General features: G+C 38.6%; 1 protein-coding gene across 1 annotated transcript; it reads left to right on the top strand.

Annotated features, from left to right (window-relative positions):
- Nucleotides 1-9,723: 9,723 nt before the first annotated feature.
- nubp1 (nucleotide binding protein 1 (MinD homolog, E. coli)) lies at nt 9,724-19,962 on the top strand. The gene is made up of 10 exons (XM_044100835.1): nt 9,724-9,806; nt 11,241-11,345; nt 11,447-11,580; nt 14,457-14,525; nt 14,620-14,652; nt 14,752-14,842; nt 14,940-15,094; nt 18,494-18,604; nt 19,014-19,200; nt 19,561-19,962. Exons 1-10 carry the CDS (start codon nt 9,776-9,778, stop codon nt 19,611-19,613), a joined length of 969 nt encoding a protein of 322 aa, XP_043956770.1. The 5' UTR covers nt 9,724-9,775; the 3' UTR covers nt 19,614-19,962.
- Nucleotides 19,963-21,857: the final 1,895 nt, after the last annotated feature.

The raw sequence follows: 21,857 nt of genomic DNA, 5'->3' as shown, positions 1-21,857 counted from the left end.
GATTGCATCCAGCTCTGAGGTCAAAACAGAGACTCAAAGCGTCTGAGTCACCAACAGATAAGAGAAACGCAGTCATGATGGAGGATGCTTATTGAGGACAATGTGGTCACTTGGAAGAGAGCACATACCAACACAGAACTTGGGAGAAATAACAGAGAACTGCCATGGCAAGTGAAGGATCTGACAAGGCGTCACTGAAGCTGAAGGCTTGAATGCCAGCATCTGATTAAATGCCAGGAAACAACATCAGTTCAATTAACTTAATTTATCTGTTCGATGTGGGGAACAGGACTAAGTAAGGAAAGAACAATAAATTAATAATGAAAACACAGCAATTTAAAGGCTCCTATATATGTACTGCGCACACACCCAAGTAAATCAGTGAGCAATGCAGACTCGGCAAACACTATAGTTTAACTTCTGAAAAGTTAACCCCCACTGTAGTTTTAAGTCTCTTGCAGGCTCTAATAGCTTTCTTTCCTCAGTGTCAACCTAAATTTAGCTTTAGATTTTTCACATTAACCTTGGCCAGTTTTCCTTTATCTGTTAAAGAAAAAAATACCAGAAGTAAAATATAGTGAGGGAAAAGTAGACATAGGTGCACTGTAACTTTTCCTTTTAGTTTATAAACATGCACCACTCTGTTTTGCTCTCTCATCTGAGATTAATATTTTGTAATCCTTTGCTTCTTCTGTCATTTCATGAATCTGTGTTGGAAGCTGTTCACTTCACTGTGTTTGACGTCTTTGTTTGCATTTTTCTCTTATTCTTGTTTTCCTGGGAAGGACTCCTTTCTTTTTATGTGGTGTTTAATTTGCGCTCAGTGTTCGGTTTGAATAGAAAAGCCGGCCCAATTCCCTGTGGGCGAGCTGCCATGGACATTTTAATAAAAGTTTTGTTAAGGCACATCATTTCTTAGAGGACAAAGGGTTGGCTTTCTTTCGAAGTGCAATCACGGTAAAGCAAAGCAACCAACATGGAAACATAGATTTTGTCTCTTTAAAAACGTTCATATCTGAGCTACGACATCAATCGCTGTCCGCTTTTTGCTGACACACATCACCAGCCACTGCACAAACATGTCTTCTGGCAGTTCCTTCTGTCGCTCTTGTTCATAGCAGAAATGGTTTGTTTACAAAAGACAGAGCCACAATCAGCACTAGATGAACATAGCTGTGCATTCATAATAAAAGAGGGGAAAAGCTGGCAAATCTCTGTCCAGCGTTAACTATGTTTACGAATGGCATTAACAAGACTGAGGGAAATCAATACTCAAAGCCAAGAAAAATTCAGCAGCTGAATGAAAGTACATAATATGCCAATCTATTGATATGTATCGCAAACATTAAACATTGTTTAAAAAAAAAAAAAACGTTTGTTAAAGGAACAACTAACACAGAAATCACAAGAGTTAGAAAATCTCTTTGAATGTTTTTTTTGGCCAACAATAATTGAATGTGTAATTAAACATTCACATTTGTTTCTCGTGGCATTGTGATGGAGTATTCCTGCGTATCAGCCTTCCACTGGCGCAAAGTTGACTTTGAGACGATCAACATACATACCTAAAAACTCAGCAGCTCTCAAACATATAATGTATTTTTACCTCTGACCTGCAGCCATCAAATGACCAATTATCTGTTTTGACATGGACCAAGACAGCCGTTGTGCTGAGAAAGGTATTCCATTCAGCTGGTCATAAGGAGATGGTTAGTTAGAACGGGCACAAGGCAATGAAGAGGGCATTGTCGTAGCTCAATGCCCCACTCATAATTCCATGCATTTTTCCCGACCAGAGTCACAGTGAGCATGAGTGCAAATGGCTTGGCATGATGTAAACAATTTGAAATTGAAAGTTGTAGCCAAAATGAAGTGAGAACCTCACAGTTGGCTGTTGTTAAAGAGTATTAGCTCAAGTGCTGCCAGGGCTTGCAAGTGTGAAGTCTTAAGACGCATAGAGTTTCTGTGGTAGTTATTTCTAAATTTACTGGCACTTTAAAAAACAGATGCAATATAGCTTGAACTTTTGGGTTAAGAATCAAACTGGAAAGGCCTCAAGTTAAGATGCTGCCACACTGTTTCCCATTATTCTCAGGCGCCTGTGACAACAAAACAGTCATCCTCCATCCCAAAAAACATGGAGGATTTTGTCCACACGCTCGCCCCAACGCAGACGCCTACACGGCGCGTTGAACTTTGTGTAAGCAAGGTTCGCTTTCACATGCAACGCGGTGAAACGCACTCTGTAGCCATCATGTGTGTCTGTGTCTAACAGGAAATAATTTGCAGGCGTTGAGGCATGGGTGTTGAGACCGCTTAGCTACGATTGCTAGACATATTCGGAACCCTCCTTCCTTTCTCTTTTATTATATGACCCATAGAAAAAAAACACTTTTCTTTTCTTTCTTTTTCCTTAACTGTCTTTGCCAGTAAATGAACTGAACAGGTTAAATTTTTAGCCAGGCTACTCTTATTTTGGCATTACATTGGCTATGCTGAACATGGAAGAGAAAGTTGCAGGTTGTTAACAGGGTATATACAAGTTCAAAGGTTTTCCTCAAAACGTTTTCAGCTTAGGACCAATCGGACAGGAACGTCATATTGAAGTTGCTTGCTTGTCAGGTCAGCAAAAGTGAAAAAAGATCACATGAAGTACACTATTACCCAGCTCAATGGGGAGGGCGGAGCCTCCCAAACAACCTCATAATGACTCAAGTTGGCATTATGAGGTTGCAGTTCCTACAGTTGTATACAAAGTTTACCAACACATCGGTTATATGCATAACCTACAGGTTCATATTTTATCATGAATATTGGTTGACAAAAACATGTTTTGTGGATCTGAACATGAAGAAATGAAGAGGATTTTGAGAAACATGAAGTTATATTTTTTCAAGTGTTTTTATCACTTCCAGTGTGAACCCGTTGCGCTTGGTGCATGTGTGTGTGTGTGTGTGCGTGTGTGTGTGTGTGTGCGTGTGTGGGCGCGTGTGTGTGTGTGTGTCAAGATCAAACAGTGAAGAATTTTCAGCGAGAGCGCCATCTGTTTTCGTCCCTTATGCTTGTTAAAGGAAATGGGCTGGTAGGAAGTGATGCAATGTTGTTGAGGCTGCTGTGGAAAAATCAATAGACTCTTTACGTTAAGTAGATTATCAACAATGAATTCTCTTTTCTTCTTACTTCTTTTGGATTTTTCCAAAATTGAGTTTAAAGCTTCTTTCAGTCAAAACAATTTTGTACATATTTCTAAACATTTTTTTATTATCATTATTATGTTTGTCTCTTTGTGAATATATTTGATCTCTGTCCCATCTAAGCATCCTGCCCACTTGTTGATCATTTCAGCATTGTACAGACGCAACAAAAAGTCCACACATAAACATAGAAATACCTCCAAAGCTGGCACTTGTTTAGCCAACAAGGTGATCCTGTCTTGTCCACTTACCCCCACAAACATACACACGTATTTGGGAGTGGTAGGAACTTGTTTAACTCCTACGCCTGGTGTAAGGTAACCTGCAGATAAAGGCGTTGTAGACATTAGACATTAAACACTTATGCATATCTATATATATACATATATATGAAGGTTATATTTCTACATCACAGTGGACACGTATCAGTTACCCACTATTGTTCGAGACCTGACCGAAACAATAAAGCAATTGTAGATCCAGTAAAACTGCAGGAAAGGGGGTTTCAGAATAAAATGTCTGGTCTGAGGCAAAATGTAGATTGTTGTGTCTTTCTATATCAAAAGCCACCTTTGCAATTTCCTGACGTAAACTGCTTTGAACGGCTTTCAAGCATGAACACTGAGCTAACAGGACAACTGGCCCAGAAAATGTTGAATTTTCAGGGCTAATTTATTAATATTTTTTAAAATGACATGAAAATATGAACACAGCTGTCTCCAGATGTTGACATTACAGTGCATGTAAGTTAAATATGGAACTGAAAACCAAAATTCCTTACATGTTGACTTGTGGCAGATTGTTAAATCTGACTTGTTTGGTACATTTCTAGTGACAAGCTTTCCTCTATAGACTCTGTAGGTTTTGCTTGCTCCTGTTGACGTGTGCCTGAGAATGTGCAGCATTCACCTGTGTTGTTTGTTAGTACCAAGACTCTTTCATCATGTGGGAGCAGTAAGGCTAAAGTCTCACCGCCGGTGCATGTCTTCCACATGTATGCATGCCAGGCCCACTCACTGAAATGCACACATAAAAATCCTACACCGAGATCAGAAATCTACAGCCAGACCGGAAGCACCCCCCACCTTCCCTGTTCCTGTTTCTCACAACATGTATGACCGTGCGTGTGTGTTTGCGTGTGTATGTGCGGGCATGCAGGCGTGTGTCTGTGTATGCTCTTTTCGTGGGATCTTGCAATCAGCAGGAGGCAGGCACATCACTGCAGGAAAAAAAAAACCTACATAACAAAATGTGATAAAAGATAGCAGAGGATAGGAGAAATGTTATCGGAGAGGAACGAATATGCAGAAGATTATATGGAGAGAGAGAGAGAAGCTGTGACGGAGGGATGTGATTGTGGAACAATGCTGGCAGTAAAACTGTTTTCTTCACCTCCCTCCCTTCCTCTCCTGGAGACGCGGGCTGTGTTCTACACACACGCACAGGGATGCAAGACAAACGTTTAGTCTTTTTGAAACACTGTTAAAAGTATGTCCATGTGCATTCCAGTGTTTTCAAACCTGAAAAACTTTGGCCAGGTTAAGATAGGTGAACGTTTTCATCAGCACTCAAACACTGCTATGTTTGCTGCTTTCTAAAAGTGGTTCCAATATGGCATAACTACCTTCAGGATTCACTTAAATATAACAATAAACAAAGAACCCACTCTCGGAGAAAGAAGGATTCCATTTTTATTTATTTTTTAATCTGTGAATGAGTACAAGGTCACAGAGGGAGAAAACAAGTCAAGAATTCTTGCACCAAACCCCCTTTTCCCGTCCTGCCTTCACATCCACGCCCCACCCTTGCAGACAGGATATGTGTGTAACTACCATGGGCCACTCTGGACAAAACAAAAGATCATGTACACACACACACACAGCCGTTGCATTTGCATCCCCAGATTTTCATTCATTTGCGTGAGCACCTGGCCAAGTTCTGAACAGAAGCTCAGAACACAGAAGGAATCAAAACATGGATAAACCGAAACGAAAATGACGGGAGGAGAGAAGATGACAGGAAAGTGAAAAAGATGACCTCAAAACTACCTATAAGAAGCCTGACTTTAAAAAGTGTCTGCAAAGCAGCCAATGGACACATTTCACTGACAGAGCAGAAGCAGACCTTTAACAGACTGTTTGATCTCACAGATATTCCCAAGCCGTGCACATTTAAGTCTCCAGATACACAAACCTCATAGAGACCTACCTTACAATTGTTGGTGAATTATTTAAATTTATTTCTTGTGAGATTTAAAAACTTTTAGGGGGGGAGATCATGTTTGTGTTGTAAAAGATGTTTTTATTTTAAGGCTTTCAGGAGTGTAGTGGGTGCTGAAATTTATGGTGAGAGAATATTGGAGAATGTTTAGCTTTTTCTCTGGCAATGCAAAAACAACATGTATGTATACTAGCAACTATCAGTTTTTATTCCTGTTTTCAAAGCTGATAACTGCTGCGTTATGTATGTTTACATCCTGAAGTAGGGCGCTCGCCGGGCTTATCTTCCTTCCTCTACACAAACACTACGACACACAAGGACATATTTCACTGGCTTTCCTTCCTCGGAACAAAGATATTTTCATTATCATCAGCAGTCACCCCAAGTGCTGAATGCAGGCGGTCCACAAACAGACTGGGGAGATAATGCTGGTTATTTTGGGGGTTATTCTGCTTAGGCAGTCAGTCAGGATAGCTCACAGGGTGCGTGGGCACCACCCTGCTTCCCATCAGTCAACACACAACCTCTCCGATGAGCCAAAACTATGTTCAAGGGCGTGTGCTAGTATTACTCGTGTTATATTTAGTCACAGTGAAACAAAGCAGTCTGTTTGGAAATGATTAAATATGTCACACCAGTATGTATCGTAATCACGCTTAGTAGAAGTTCCGTTTTGTCTTATCACCTTTTTGAGGTTGAACTTCTAAGGTTATTTTGCAGGTTTTGCTAGAATCCTATTTTTACGTTTTTATCAATGTTTCCAGTTGTAGATTGGTGAGAACGAAGAGGAGGAAATTAAACATAATATTACAGTTGATGCCCCTATACGTGGCATCGACTTGGGTTGAGTTATCCAGGAGAGCAATGATCCAAAGCGCATCAGCAAGTTCACCTCCGATTGTCTAATAAAATCAAGAAAGTTCTGGTTTAGCCTAGGCAAAGTTTGAAGTTATATTTGACTAATACCCTGTAACCTGGTTTTAAACATGCTTACAAACCCTTACAAGTGGTTGCAGCAAAGCTGCCTCCATCAAATGCACATGAACAGAGGCAGTTGGCAGGGCAAAAAAACAAAACGGCATGTTATTTTGACTTTATTCCTATCTTTACATTCCAAAGAGAGACATGAAGATGTAATCATGCCTGCGCTTGTACACAATGTGCTCATTGTGTGATAGCTGTTTTGCATAGCACATATTTAATTCTTGTGAGTGAGTGAGGGAGTGGTGCTTTGCATTTTCTGCAAACAGAACTCATCGTTCCAGGTGCTGAAGTGTGTGAAAGACCTGAAAAACAAATACACAATAAACCAAAGGCTTAAAGGCCCCCCTTTACGCTGACACATTGCAGAGATCCACAGCTCTCTGCTGTAGCGTTGGGAAGTCGGCTGTTGAGGTTGCACTGCACTTATTTAGCCTTTTTGAAAGAGAATCAGAAGAAGTCCCATGCGCAACAAACCAAGTGGCAAACATGTGGAAGAAGCTGGTTCACCTTTTAGCAAGACAACAACTCTAAACATTCAGCAACATATAATGAAATGGTTTAGATAAAAGCATTTTTCATAACTAGAGTGGCTCAATCAAAGTATACATGTACTAAATTAGGAAAACCAAGTATAGTTCTCGTTTCTCCTATAGTGAGTAATTAAATGGTTCAAATAGATTTGGAAGAGACGACCCATAATGAGCTAATCAGCTGATAATTTCTTGAGAAACAAGAGCATGGGAGGTATAATTCTACAGATTATGACAGAGGGAGTACAACCCCTGACAATGACTCAGAACCAAGCAGAAAAAAAACTTTGATTTCAGAGAAATGAATCACTCAACGCTGCTCTTTAAGGCAGGATATGTAGTGGGGAGTAGGTTTTGCAGCTCACTGTTCATTTCCAACTAATAAAGCTATTCAACTTGAATGGACTTTTTGTTTGTGGCTGGATCTGAGTTTTAGCACAGGGCTTGTAAACTACATCTCCAAGTCACTCCCCTCGGACTTCATACAGGGCCTACTTCCTTTTTCCTCGTTATTTAGGGGATTCTCTTCACGACATGCACACACGCGTGCCGCATGCACACGCACACAGCTCATTTGCTCATCTGCTTATTCTTACAGAAAGTCAGTGGGATTAAAGTTGCTTGCTTTTGTGTGAGTGTGGCATTGGTTAGTGCGGAATAGATTAACTTTTTTGCTGAATAACTTGGACCCCAGGCTCTCACCAGTCAGTCAGTGAGTGTGTGTGTGTGTGTGTGTGTGTGTGTGGGCGTGTGCGTGGGTGCGTGTGTGTGCGTGTGTGTGTGTGTGTGTGTGTGTGCGTGTGCGTGTGTGTGTGTGCGTGTGTGTGTGTGTGTGTGTTTCGTGCTGCTCTTGCTGAATAGGCAGAATGGGTCTGACTTCATGCATCAACTGAACTTGTCATTCTAATCGTCACTCTACAGTCCTGTGCGATAGTTCTACACAAAATGTTTTTCTGAAATCTAGTAAAGCAGATCAGAGATTCAAAATCTCATTTTGGACTTTAGCTCATTTTAAGCTCATTTTCATTCTGACTTTTTACTGGCAGGATCCTTCAGCTCGCATTCTACTGAAGGATAGAATACCTTCTGTGTCAAGTTTTCTACTCACAGCCCATTGAGTAGAATCCTTCTTTGGTGCTAAAATGCAAGATTAGGTTAATCAAAATGCATTATGGTTGGAATTTTTACAACTATCTGGCTGAAGAAATTGGAGCTGTTTGTGTACTGATTTGCCAGATCACAATCTGTGCAATTGATTCAAAGCCTAAACGGTGAAGAACTATAATCTGAAAAGCTTCCATAAAACCTCAAAATATATTTCTCTTCTAATTTATTAGGTTATATGCCGAGCTGGTGTATCATATCCCACCATGGGTGTAGCATGTCTAGTATGAATACATCTGGGTGGGTGGGAGAGCACAAAGAAAACATCTCATTAAACGGCTTCCACAGTGCAAACAGTAGATGGTTGGGGGGAGGGTCAGACACATGAGAACAGACAAAGTAGGCTTACAGGAACATAGAGAGCTACAGGCTTACTGATACAGAGATGTCAGAGGTGTGCCCTCATGAAACTTCTGTCTTTATTTTCAGACAAACAATGAAACATACGATTGCATGTCTCAGTAGCAGAAAAAACAATAAATAAGTGCCTTGGTCTAGACGTTTCCATGTGTTTTGTTTCAGTACTTTTGTTACTGAAAGACACTCATGAAAAAGTTACTTTATGTTATTCCTTGTTGCATCAAAGCCATGTTGTCGAATTAACTGCCTGGTCCCTTTTTAGAAATTAAGATAATTGGTGTATTTATAGCTTTTATATGGATTTGCTCCTCGAGCTCAGCCTGTGCTTATCACAATTTTTATTAGTTTTAATTATCAGTGTATGAAAAGAAAAAAATGAGAAGGTTTTTTTTATTAACATTATTTTTACAAATATAACAATAATAATAATTAACTTTTTTATTTTTATTTTTTTTATTTATTGGAACTGTTCATCTACGTAGGGCCATTCACAATAAAAGAGTGTACAGTGATACAAACTTTGTCTTCAAAACAGAGCAGATGTTTAGCACATCTGCTCTGTTTTGTACAGAGTACGACGTTTTTCTAGCCTGTCTGAACAATACCACCCCCTAGCGGACACAGCGTTGACTTTAGGTTTTTGACTTTAAGTGATAAATGGGTTTTAAAGGAATGAAACGAGTTCAAGCTGTTGTTCTATTTTTTGTGTTTCTGTGTGTTTTACAAAAGGTCCGATGGGTATTAGCTTATCATCTGCTTATAAAAAATATATAGATTTTTTAAAGTGTTATTTAATACTGTTTGAACATACTTAATATTTTATGGTTATTAGTGTCCAGTCTGTTTACGAATTAAGCACATTACTGATGCAGAAATAAATAAATAAAAAACCTCAAGAAGTACATATGCTTAATTAGTGCATATTACAAAGATTGTCTTACATACACAGTATTATAACACAATACTATTAGCATATTCTAACAGCTTATAATAGGACAACATATCAAATAAACTATCATGCAAAAATATTGGACACTGTCAATTTTGTTCAACTGCGCACTGTTTCTATGAATTAAATATCTTTTAACCTACATCTGTAACAAGTCGCAACAAAGGCACCCCAAAAAATTAGTTATCGTTTTTGGGGTGCCTAAAACGACACAATCCACATGGATTGTTTGACATTTTGAAAACGATCAAAGGAGCACAGAGAATCAACATCTGTATTTATTTTTCAAAAGAGAAAGAAAAAGAAAAACAGTTCCAGGCCGTGCGGAACCTTTGAAGGGGAAGAATGTGTCGGAAGGACACGGTCAGGCAAAGATGGCAGACGTACCAGAAAACGCTCCAGAACGTGAGAATTAATTTATTGTTTTTCATGTTTTTCTTCTTTAAAATGTTATGGCAGGTTCTGGTTGTGGTCCGGTTTAACGTGTTGTTTTAACTTTTGTGCTTTGGAGAATATTTAGAGTAGTTTCAGCGTCTGTCTACTTCGATGTTTTCTCTGAATTACAGACGTCACAGTTGTAAATACTGCGTCAGCAGCCTGGACTCTGTCCCGTATCCTTGGAGAAAAAGTCTACTTGAAGAAGCTGGAACATTGAAATGAATGTTGTTTTTTAATAATCGAGTACATAACTCAGTGAGAAGGACGTTGGTTATGAATATAATTGCTGGAAAAGGTTGAAGCGATATAATAAAACATGTAGCCCCCTAGCGCTTCTTACAACTACCTGCATCTCGCAAGAATGTTCGTTTATATTTAGCGCTAATTCACGTTTTTGGTGTATTTGATGGGAATATTTCTCCCCACTTACATTGTCACAAAAGTTAACACCCAGAATACGAGTGGAAAAATAATGGGTTTTGAACTGTCAGTGCGTTTATGTTATTTTTACTTTGAAAGAACCATCTGGATTGTGTATTTTGATTGAAATTGGTGATGTAAGACCTAAAAATTAACAGAAGCTGACACATTTCTTGCCACCACTCGTAACTAATGGGTAAAAAGCCTTAAAATAAGTCCAGCTTTCTTGTAGCATTGTCTTGGAAGTGTATAAGCAAATTGAGCATTTGGGAAAAGTCCATGCTGTAATTTGAGTATATTTATCTTAATGTCAGAAATACTGTTTCATATCTTTTGGGTGAAAATCTTTTTGGAAAAACCCATGAATGTTCTTTTTTCAACTTGATGAAAGAGTCAAATTTTTATTTAAAATGTCTTTTCTTGCCGCTCAGCAAGCATTTAGAAGAGGAACTATCCAAAAGCATCATGGATGCTGCAGTATTCTTAGCTGTTGGCATGCTTTTTCTCATATTAATCCTCTGTTTCCTGTCAAATCCACATGGATTGTGTCCTGCTGATAAACTTTGTAATTCTCATCTGACCAAAACGTATTTACGGTTCAGGGCCACACAAAAGGGCATCCATTTTGTTCTAAACAGTGAAGTAAAACCTTTATGACTCAGCTTGCTTATTTATTTATTTGTTTGTTTGTTTGTTTGTTTGTTTAATTAATTAATTAATTATCTTCATTTGAGTTGTGACAAGATAACCAGAGATCTTCATTCAGCTGAGCAGGTGGACTGTGACATCATAAAAGCCATTATTTATTTCACAGCGGGATGAAAAAAGCTCAAGAATGACTAGTTTATGTTTCCATACACGCTTATCTACCTAGAATTGTTGATGCTAAAGGGTTCCGAAGTAAACATACTTTACATTCACAGATTTTAATTCAACATAGAACACATGTTTAGATTCTAAGCAAACTCTTTTTCTCTTTAGACTGCCCAGGCACGTCAAGTGAGGAAGCAGGAAAGTCTGCATCATGCCAGGGCTGCCCCAACCAGCAGCTGTGTGCCTCTGGCGCTACCAAGGCCCCAGACCCTGGTAAAGCTCTTCTCATATATATATTTTATTATTATTATTTTTTCATGTTGCAGTAGTACTTAAGCTTCATGTGGCTAATCTCAGTCTTTCATCCTCTCCAGCTATTGCAGAAATAGGGGAGAAACTGTCAGTGGTCAAACACAAGATCCTGGTGTTGTCAGGGAAAGGAGGAGTTGGGAAAAGCACCTTCAGCGCTCTCCTGGCCCACGCTCTGGCAAGTGACAGCACCAAGGAGGTAATGATGTGTTATCAGCATAATGTGTTAAAAACAAATGTCAGACTTCTTAAATTAGGTATCTCTCCCACACGGATGTAAGAGTTACATTGGACAGAGCTGTACAGTTTAGAACAGATTTTATTTTGGTCCTATATCTGCTAAAGAAACTGATGGAATAAGTTTGCACAGAATTTGAAAATTATGCTTAAGCAGCAGTATGAGTGTGTGCAATATTAATGTTGCAAAGTTTGCAACCTCATTTTTGTTGGCTACTATTTTCTAAAACAAAAACAAAAAATCGTAGCTTAAGAAGCCACAGGTTACATCCAGCATAATGAAGAAACTTAATGAGAAAGGGGGAGTGATAAAAGTGTGGAATGTATTATAGCAGATGTTGTCTAGTATAAAAACATACTAATAACTATCACAAAAAAGAGAAAAACAAGAATTTTGTCATTGCATAATTTTTGCAGCCCTAATAAGAACCACTAGAGGTCACTGTAGCATAGCTTTATGCGTTATTTTTAGCTCTACGGTATCTAGAAGAAAAGAGGAAGGTAAATGTTTAGAAAAAATTTAAATGATAATTGTATAATACTTCTGAGTATTTAAAAGAGTAAATGTTAGAATAAACTCAGACTGTTGTGAAACCATAAAGAAGTTGCAATGAAAATCAGACAAAAACCACTTCGAATATTTTTTGCATTCATTTTGACTTTTGTTTATTTAAATATAGAAGAAGTCCCTTCATTATTTATATAAATTACATTCACCCATTTAATTAACAAGCATTTGTGTATTTCAGGCTTACGGGTCATGTAAGGTGACCTGAAGTTGTTCATAGGACTTATTGCAGTTTAGTCTGTAGTTTGAACTGTATCAGGTCAGACGTGCTGCAAACAACACGGATTGTCCCAATTAAAAAAGACAGTTTAGCAAATGTTGGCTTATGTCTGATTTATAAATAAGATGCATTCTTTAAGTGTTTTGGGGTTTTTTTTAACTGCTTTTAGTTCATATCCTCTTTGCTGCAAAGTGTGTTCTACGAAAAAAATACCGAAGAGAGGAAATAAGATCTCCTTGTTTCCGGTTTAAGAAGTTGAGGAACCGCAGGCACATGTCTTCCCAATGCACACAATATCTTTCTTGTTCTATTTACGGGAAACGATTCCATACAGAGCTTCACCTAAGTAGGAAAACCGAAACCAAAAGCTTTGGAGATATGAACATAGCACCTGGAGACACAGCCTATTCCATCATTACGGTGTTGCCAATGCCTACAGGATCAACATGCACAACCTTTTCTTTGGTGTCAAGTTACCGGGAATCACCTGATTTATTTGGAATGCTTATATAAGAGCTGGTGGGAAAAAGATGTCAACTGAATGGCATGTGTTCCAAAAATCTGTGTTTTTGTAACTCCTGGTATGCACAGTCTCATTCTCAGTCTTTCTAATCTGATTAAAATAATAAAAATAAAAAAAATTAATGCATTTTCTAAAGAAGTTCCTCATTCTACTTTCTATTCATTGTCTCAGGCACGCTGAGCAGTAGATGGAGTCCTGAATCATGTAACTCTGACCGCTGCTACCACCGATATGTAGCTTTTGAGTCTGGCTGCCGTTGTGCTTTAATGACACTGAAGGTGGGAATGTAAATGATGCATGGTTTCAATGTATTTCAGTAGATTTAAATATGAAAATGTTCTGCTCAACTAAAGCACAGGTTGACATGGCCTTATGAGTAAGCTGATCAAAAAAAAATAATCTTCCGGGCATCTTTGTTTATGTATAAACACTCAAGTGGACAGTTTTCACTTCAGTCGGTTTTTCAGAGTAGAGATGGGTATAAGAGCTTGGAGGCTGGTGTTTTAATACAAACTTACAGATGTATTTAAGGTCTGACATGCTCATTCCGTTTATTTTCTATGGACCATAAACAAAGAAAGGTTGTGCTTTTTAATACTACAAATAATTAAGGAATTAATAGCATTTTTATTGTTATTTCTCCATCACATTCCGTGTCCCGAGGGTTTTATTTGGTTTTTACAAAACATCAAAAGGGGCATTCGAGTACATTTTGTTAGTTTGTGAATTTCTAGACTGAAAATTGAGCATTTTTCTGGTAAATAAATTAAGTAAGAAAAAGCAAAGCTTTGAGTAGTTGATCTCCTTATCAATGATCAAAGCCAGTCAAGTTAAAATGGACTAATTGGGCTCTTTGCTCGATCGATTACTTTAGATGCGTCTCTCTCCCATGAAACCCAATGCTAACAGTTTAAACACCTCCCCCGTTTTTTGGTTGTGTTTAAGTTTGTCCATTTGGTTGACACTTTAATTCAAGGTTTCTTACAAATGAGGATATAACAATGCAGTTACTGACAAAGCCGCTGGTCAGATCTCTGCTGGAGGTGACAGTATAAAACTTGAGTGCAGGCATGGAGGAAAGTGGAAAATAATAGATGGATATGGGAAAGAGAAGAGTTCCCAGTACTGAGCCTTGGGGGACTCCTGTGGCAGGTGCTGTGCTGCAGAAGCAGATGAACTGGATTTATCTGTTCATCACTAGTCATACTGATAGTTCAAAACGTTTTACACTCAAGCCATATGCAACATGCAGACACTAATGAACGTGGAGGAAGCTGGACACCAACCAACAACCTTCCAATAGTTGGGATTGTCCAGTTACCAAGATCTGTTTAGTTAATTATTTAAAACATTTTTTATCAAGGAGGAAAAAATGTACATGATGTAGGACACCCACTCTTTGGAACTAGGATTGATCATTACTTTTGTAGAGTTTTATTTTGTAACTACAAACACTAAATCTAAACTTATGGTAAGTTTTTTTCTTCACAGACTACTACACTTTGTCTTCTGTGTCACTGTTTGTAGGTTGCATTACTGGATGTGGATATCTGTGGTCCATCCATTCCAAGGATCATGGGCCTAGAAGGAGAACAAGTACGGTTTACCACGTGAATACGACTCCTGTTTTACTTTCTCTTGACTTTTATTAACAAGTGGGTGTGTGATTTATTTTTTTTAATGTGTGTAGGTTCATCAGAGTGGCTCTGGCTGGTCTCCTGTGGTGAGTCATACCAATCCAGGCTTCAGTTTTATTGCTCTTATGAGGTCATTTCAGTGTTGTAAATTACTCACTTTTCGTCTGTGTGCATGTTTGTCGCAGTACGTCGACGATAACTTGGCGGTTATGTCAATCGGCTTCCTTCTCAGCAGTCCTGACGATGCTGTGATCTGGAGAGGGCCAAAGAAAAATGGTGTGCTGAGCCGCAGTAGATTTGTGAGTGCGGTGTTGATGGTTTCGTTTTGGCTTTCCAGATCTAACGCTCCAGTTTGTTTCCTGCTCCAATTCAGGAATGATCAAGCAGTTTTTGCGGGACGTCGACTGGGGACAACTGGATTACCTAGTTGTAGATACTCCACCCGGCACCTCTGATGAGCACCTGTCAATAGTTCAGTATCTCAGCTCCACCAATGTGGATGGAGCTGTCATCATCACCACACCTCAGGTATGCAAAGACATACCAAAGCTCCAGACTTAGAGTTATATGGTTCTTTTAAAAAGTATATAGTCTCTGGCATTTTTCTTCTCTGTTTGCTTTACAGTCTAGAATCTGCTGTATTGCAGGTTATAAAAAGTTAATATTAACTGGGTTTAACGGTTACTTTCATCCTGGCAGATTTTCTAAATACACTGGCAGTCCATTATAAAATGAACATTTTTGCCGTCAGAAAAATCTAAAAACTTTAAACAAAAGAGTACTGGTAGAGAGTAACAATAAAAAATAAAAAAATTGAAATTGGAAAAAAAACATTTAAAATATGTAGCTAAACTGAAATCCGGAAGAGTTTGATGCGACATGTTCTGCGCTTAATTGAGTCACAAAAAAGTGAAAGTTTGTGTAAAGATAAGGAGAAGCAATAATTTTTTTCATCGCTTTCTAAAGATAAAAGACCGGTGTAATGATTTGCAACACGGCTACCTTGGTATTTGGATGTTAAAACTGCTATATAAAAATGTAAAAGGTTAACAGCCGTAATATAAAACCAGTTTTGGTCTCAGCAAGAAGGAATCCAAGATAAAAAGGAGAACATATCTAGACAAATCAGTCAGAAAAATGTTTTGATGCTATCCTGAAGCATGAGCTGCTTCAAGCTTCGTATCCACCCTGTTATGGATTAGAGAGTTTGTCACTTTATGCAAAATTGTGTGTCCTTCAGCACTGACCCAAGTAAGCAAAAGTAGAGCATTAATTTGGATCTGTGGAGGGAAATTTTCCTGTTTAATTATTAATGGGATCTGTATCCAGACACCCAAGCCTTGTTTAATTTTTGTTTTTTAAATCAGTGACTCATGTCCACATTTTTTATCTGATGGTGAGCTTTTATCTATGTAACTAAAACAACAAACCCACAAAGGAGAACCAATGCAATGTAGTTCTGTTTTATAGATTTCATTGCTGCCTTTCTTTGATTTTTATTTATTTTCTGCTGCATTTAAATGTTTCAGATCAAATTTTAACATCTGACAAAGATATCCTAAATCAATTCATAAATAAGGACATAAAACCAATTTCATATTAAATTTGTGAATGGAAAAACATATCCAGATCAACAAAGCTCTACATGAAAAGTAAAGGATCATTTAAATAGGACCAGTCTGACTGCATGAATTGGCTGAAAGATCTCAAAAAGCAACACATTCTGCTCCAATCTAGAAAAATTCTTTGATATTACTCTGGAAATGGCTAAAAAGTCATTTCTAAAGGCTTTGGGATTCCAGCAAACCATTATCTACAGAAAGCGTGGGTAGTAAAACTTAGCAGCAGCAGCACGCCTACCAAAATTACTCCAAAAGCACATCAACAAATCAGAACAACATCAACTTTATTGGGAGCAATAAAGTACTTTTGAATTTGAATTTGAAAGGCATAGTAAGTCGTACTTGTCTCAGTTTATGGTCTGCGTTCCTAATTTGAGAACACGAAACCAGGCAAAAATGGCCGTCGTAGAAGATTTTCTAAGCGAGAACCACTGCTGACCAAAAACATCACAGAAGAAACAGAGATTTGCAACAAAATTCGATCTTTTTGAAAGATGTGGATAAAAATGCCATGTTGTGTCCACAGTGGTGGTTCTTTCTGGGTCTGGATTTGGGGGAACCATGAATTCAGCTTTGCAGCAACAAATACTGCATGCCCAGTCACCACTGGGGAACCTTGATCTTGGCCAGACTTGGATTACGCAGCTGGTTTGTGATCCATTTCTGAATGGCTCAGAAACACGAAATGAAGGGTTTTTGGTGGATCTGCCCAAAGTCCTGACTTAACTTGTGACCTTAAACAATCCCATCATGCCATTTATCTACAAAAATGCTATGATGAGATGTAGGTTCCCCTGTTAGGTGTTGCATTCTCACATAAGGGAAATTGTCAAATTGCATTAAAAATTAAATTCTTTTTAATCAGCATTTTGTCTTTTATTATGTTATCCATCATGTTGTTAATCCATCCATCCATCCATCCATTTTCTATACACCCTTCGTCCCTAATGGGGTCAGGAGGGTTGCTGGTGTTTATCTCCAGCTACGATCCGGGTGAGAGGCAGGGGTTCACCCTGGACAGGTCGCCAGTCTGTCGCAGGGCAACACAAAGACATACAAGACAAACGACCATGCACACACACACTCACACCTAGGGAGAATTTAGAGAGCCCAATTAACCTGACAGTCATGTTTTTGGACTGTGGGAGGAACCCAGAGAACCCGGAGAGAACCCACCATGCAAAGGGAGAACATGCAAACTCCATGCAGAAAGACCCCGGGCCGGGAATCGAACCCAAGACCTTCTTGCTGCAAGGCCCCAGCTCTACCAACTGCACCACTGTGCAGCCTCATGTTGTTCATACAAGTGGAAAAAGTAAAGAAATCTGTCGGGGTGCACATACTTTCCCATTGCATTGTATGTCTTAGTATGTTTGTAGACATAAAATGTACTGAACGTGTAAATCAGCGTTTAAAGTGCTTTATATGCCTCTATCTGTTGAACCACTTATTTGTTTTTTATGCTGCATGTGAAGCTACAGATTCACCATGAACCTAGAGCAATCCTCCTATGGCGCAATCTAAAGTATTTACACAGCTTGTTTAGCTTATTTGTGTAAATGTCAGCAGCGTCATGGTGCTATCTCAAGTAACTCAGACAGCATTTGTTTAAAAGAATCACACATTCGTGAGGGACTTTAAAACAGTCTGTGCATTTCCTCTTGCAGCAGATCTGATAAGGGCTGCTCTGGATTTGGTTTTTTAAAAGGTCAAAGTAGAACCAGACCTAAAAGAAAACCAGACAGGGCAGCAGACTGGATTAAAGATGTTTAAGTGGCTCATACTTGATCTCTGCTGCTGAGACGAGAGTTATTGGTCTCAGATTGTGTTTGGTTCCAGTCAGTGAACAAAATAGATATCAAATATTCCTGTTCAGGTAAGATTTCTTTTCCTTCCCGGTTATAAACTGGCTATAAACACGCAGATGATGTTTGTGTTTCTCCTTTTGTTTTTGGTTGTTTTTTTTGGTGCGAAACCATTGATCGGTGCTTGTTTCCTCAACTAGCTGAACCTAAGCTGTGAGATCAGACCAAAAACAAAAACACTTCCTCATTCCTTATGGCTCTGCATTGCCAGACAAAGTAGCAGGCTGGTTATTAAGAATGGTGGAAAAACTTGTTGCTTTGATATGAATGTCTTTCAGTCAGTAGCTTTCTTTATTAACTTATCTAGACATCTTTCCACGTTAGAGTTTATCATTCCTTTAACTGCTGTAATTTCCTGAACTGCCATTCCCAACCTCAGTTTTTTTTTAACCCCCTTCATGCCTAATTGGCTGTCTGTCTCTTTTTCCTTTTCGCCGTAGGAGGTCTCGCTGCAGGACGTCCGAAAAGAGATCAGGTTCTGTCAGAAGGTTAAGCTGCCCATCATCGGAGTCGTGGAGAACATGAGCGGCTTTGTGTGTCCCAAATGCAAGGTTGCTGGCAAATTCGAACCATTCGATGCTTTTCCAGGCTTCTGTTAAGAACTTTAAATGGTTAATTTTATGTTTTTCAAAAGTGTAATAGAAATATGGATGCAGGAAGGAGATTAGATTTGGTGAGGAAATCTTTTGTTCGCAGACCAGGACAGCTGAGATAAATGAGAACAGGAATGAGGGAGTTTGTAAGTGGAACCTCCAGAGGTCAGACCAAAAGGCCTGTGTGACCCGTTCTACTAGCTGTGGGTCTCTGAGCTCTGTCCCAGCTCAGTTTGATTAGAAGGACCCACTGGAAAGTTTTCACAACCAAATGCAACACTCATTACTCCAAACGTGTAATGTAGGACAGAAGCTTTGTGGTTTAAGATCCAGATTATGCTTTTGTTTATCTGTTCCTCTCTCTCAGAACACTTCGCAGATCTTTCCCCCCTCCAGTGGCGGTGCAGAGAAAATGTGCGCCGACCTTAATCTGCCTCTGTTAGGCAAGGTGCCACTTGACCCAAGGATAGGACGGAGCTGCGACGAGGGCAAATCTTTCCTCCAAGAAGTCCCCGACTCTCCTGCAGCTGATGTCTACCGCAGGATTGTGCAAAGTGAGTTAATTTTTATTTCCCATATTCCATTTCTTTCATAATTCTGTTTCTTTTGTTATCCTTTAGAAGTGGGGAAGTTTGACGTACACTTGATCACATTCCCTTTTCTAGTGAAGTCCCTTTTTTTTTTTTTTTTTTGATGACTTGTTTGTTAGGCAGGTCTAATTCCTGATTAGATCTATTGAAAGAAGAAGTATTCACTTCAAAAAATGGGAAGCAGCCTACTAAAGAGGAAGGAAAATAAAAGTTTAATGAAAATTGAATAACTTCAGATTCAGCATAAAACCAATTCTGTGGAATTAACTGGGGCTTGTGTACCTCAGCAGATTTATCTGAAGCATTTTCTCTTTCTTCTGCCAGGTATCCAGGACTACTGCTCCAACAGAGCGAGTGATGTGCAGAATGCAACATGACCCCCAAGACCGAAGCAGATCACAAGAGAGTAGTAGGGACCTGGAGAGCAAACACACACAAGAACGCTTCTGACACTGACATCATAGCTGCAGTTTTAGTCTGAACTATTCTCAATAGCAGACTTTTTTATTATTATTATTATTATTATTATTATTATTATTGTCAGAAACTTTGATTCGTGTGTATAGATTTGATTCGACCTCATTGCGCTCTCCTTCCTCCAACTAAAACACAGATATGTCATGTAGAAGCACAAATCCGACAAACAACTTTGAATGAATACCAACTGAATGCATTTCCACTTTTTGATAAAGAAATAAAGCTTGTCACAAAAAATAAATCTCAAAAGAATCTTTGCCTAATGATCATACTAAGAAAAGGAATCTTATTGGTTTTTTTTGTTTGTTTTTTTTTTGTTTGTTTTTGCTTATTGATATTTTAGATTTTACTTTGATTTAAATAATCACCAAATCACTAAAGAAGGTTACTTGGTTGTGTAGGAACATCTGAAGTTCTTTTCTAATTCTGAAAGTTTAACCATTTCAACTTTTTAACAAGTACAAATACACCCATATTTTCAATACGGACAGATAGTTATTTACTTGTTGCTTCTTCCATAAATTCCTTCCTGTTTTGGAGAAAATCGGTGCCAGGTTTCTTTTCAGACTGACTTTGTAAAGAATACACTTTAAATGTAAGCATATTGTTGCATTTCACTTTTCTGAATGTTCCTCACCTCAGCTGACACAAGGTAATTTCATATCAGTGGCTCATTGTACTGAACACAGACGCCTTCCTCATTTGGTTGCATCTACAATATACAGCAAATTCAACAGTTTTAAAAAAAATAAAGCTTTTTTTTCCAGATATTCGGCCATTTAAAAGGAGGTATCGCATTTTTTTAAACTGAACTGGTTTGCAAAATATAGGTCTAATCTTCCTACTTTTCAGTTTGACGTTTTAGGAAGCCAAACTGTCTAAGTAAAAGAGATAGTTTCCCATTTCTTTACCAAAAAGTATATTTTCAATGCTAGAAGTCGACCCAAGTCTCATTTTAACACGCTCTTTTTGTGTGCATGTATGTCAGTGCGAGGAGGAGACTACGTCCTCATTTGTACTTGCTGTGTAGATGTAGTTCCTCCAAGGTTCACTGAAAAGCACATGTGAAACCTCCCCAGCAACAACACAAACAAAACAACTTGAGCCTTGGCCACAGTGATTTAACGCGTACATTGACCCGTCTCCGTAAGGACGCAATTGGTTTCCGACATGTTGGTCACGTCAACATGAGAAATACAGTACAGACCAAAGGTTTGGACACACCTTCTAATTGAGAGGGTGTGTCCAGACAGGTGTTTGGTCTGTACTGTAAGTTTCCAATTAAGTCAAATTAAAATTTGATCATTATCTCTGTCTCAGCAGCTTGTGTGCATTTATTTAATCATTTTCATTATTTTTGAAATTCTTTTGTAAACATCAGGCAACCAAGAATACGGTCGAAAGTCGCAGTAAAGAAACGACACAACTCCAAATTTTGGCATCATTACATAATGCAGTGGTCACCCCAAGATATCATTGTGATTTCGAAATGTTCATCTCCAGCCTGATCCCCAAAGTGAAGAATTGTGATGGTTAAAAAAAATGTGTGAGAGCAGTAGCTTGGAAATCCAACAGACCGACACCCTACGCAGGAATTTATGGCTGCTTACCACAAGCGTTTTTAGTCTAGAGACGAAAATTGGAGCACCATTGAGGTAGATGTTATGTTTTCTGCTATGGTTCTGACTAGGCATGTACCAAATACTGTTATTGGGATGTGTACCAAAAGTTTAAAAAGTTTTTAAAAGCACTGTTTTAAAGCTTTGTGTAAATCTGATCCTAAGATTTGTACTCAGTTTTTTTTTTTTTTTTATGTTTACTCACAGGTTGTTATACTGTGAGAATCTCATGCTTGACTCAGGTATGGGTCAAGCATACCTGAGTAAAAAAACTGGCACCAACCAGTATTTTTAGTCTGACTGAAAGCTTTGCCTTCTCTCCCAGAACCTGCAACCATAATACATGGTGTTTGTGGGCTAAACAATGTTTGGTGTATAACCTATCTGCAGTGAATGCAAGTAGCTGAAAGACAAATTTTTGACATAAATTCCACTACTTGGCCTGGTTCTCTGTTAGAAAAGTAAATTTGCCAAAGATACCAAAATTTTGGGTACTAAGCAGATCATCCCACTAAATTAAAGATT

Source organism: Gambusia affinis, linkage group LG19 (assembly GCF_019740435.1).
Source record: "Gambusia affinis linkage group LG19, SWU_Gaff_1.0, whole genome shotgun sequence".
Lineage (NCBI taxonomy): Eukaryota > Metazoa > Chordata > Actinopteri > Cyprinodontiformes > Poeciliidae > Gambusia > Gambusia affinis.
This window is presented reverse-complemented; position numbering and strand designations above follow the sequence as displayed.

Excerpts from the sequence above, each read along its gene's own strand:
- nubp1 (XM_044100835.1), top strand. The coding sequence starts at position 9,776 with ATGGCAGACGTACCAGAAAACGCTCCAGAAC. Across the intron at positions 15,095-18,493 it reads TCATCATCACCACACCTCAG|GAGGTCTCGCTGCAGGACGT; the intron begins GTATGCAAAGAC and ends TTTTCGCCGTAG. Across the intron at positions 19,201-19,560 it reads CTACCGCAGGATTGTGCAAA|GTATCCAGGACTACTGCTCC; the intron begins GTGAGTTAATTT and ends TTCTTCTGCCAG.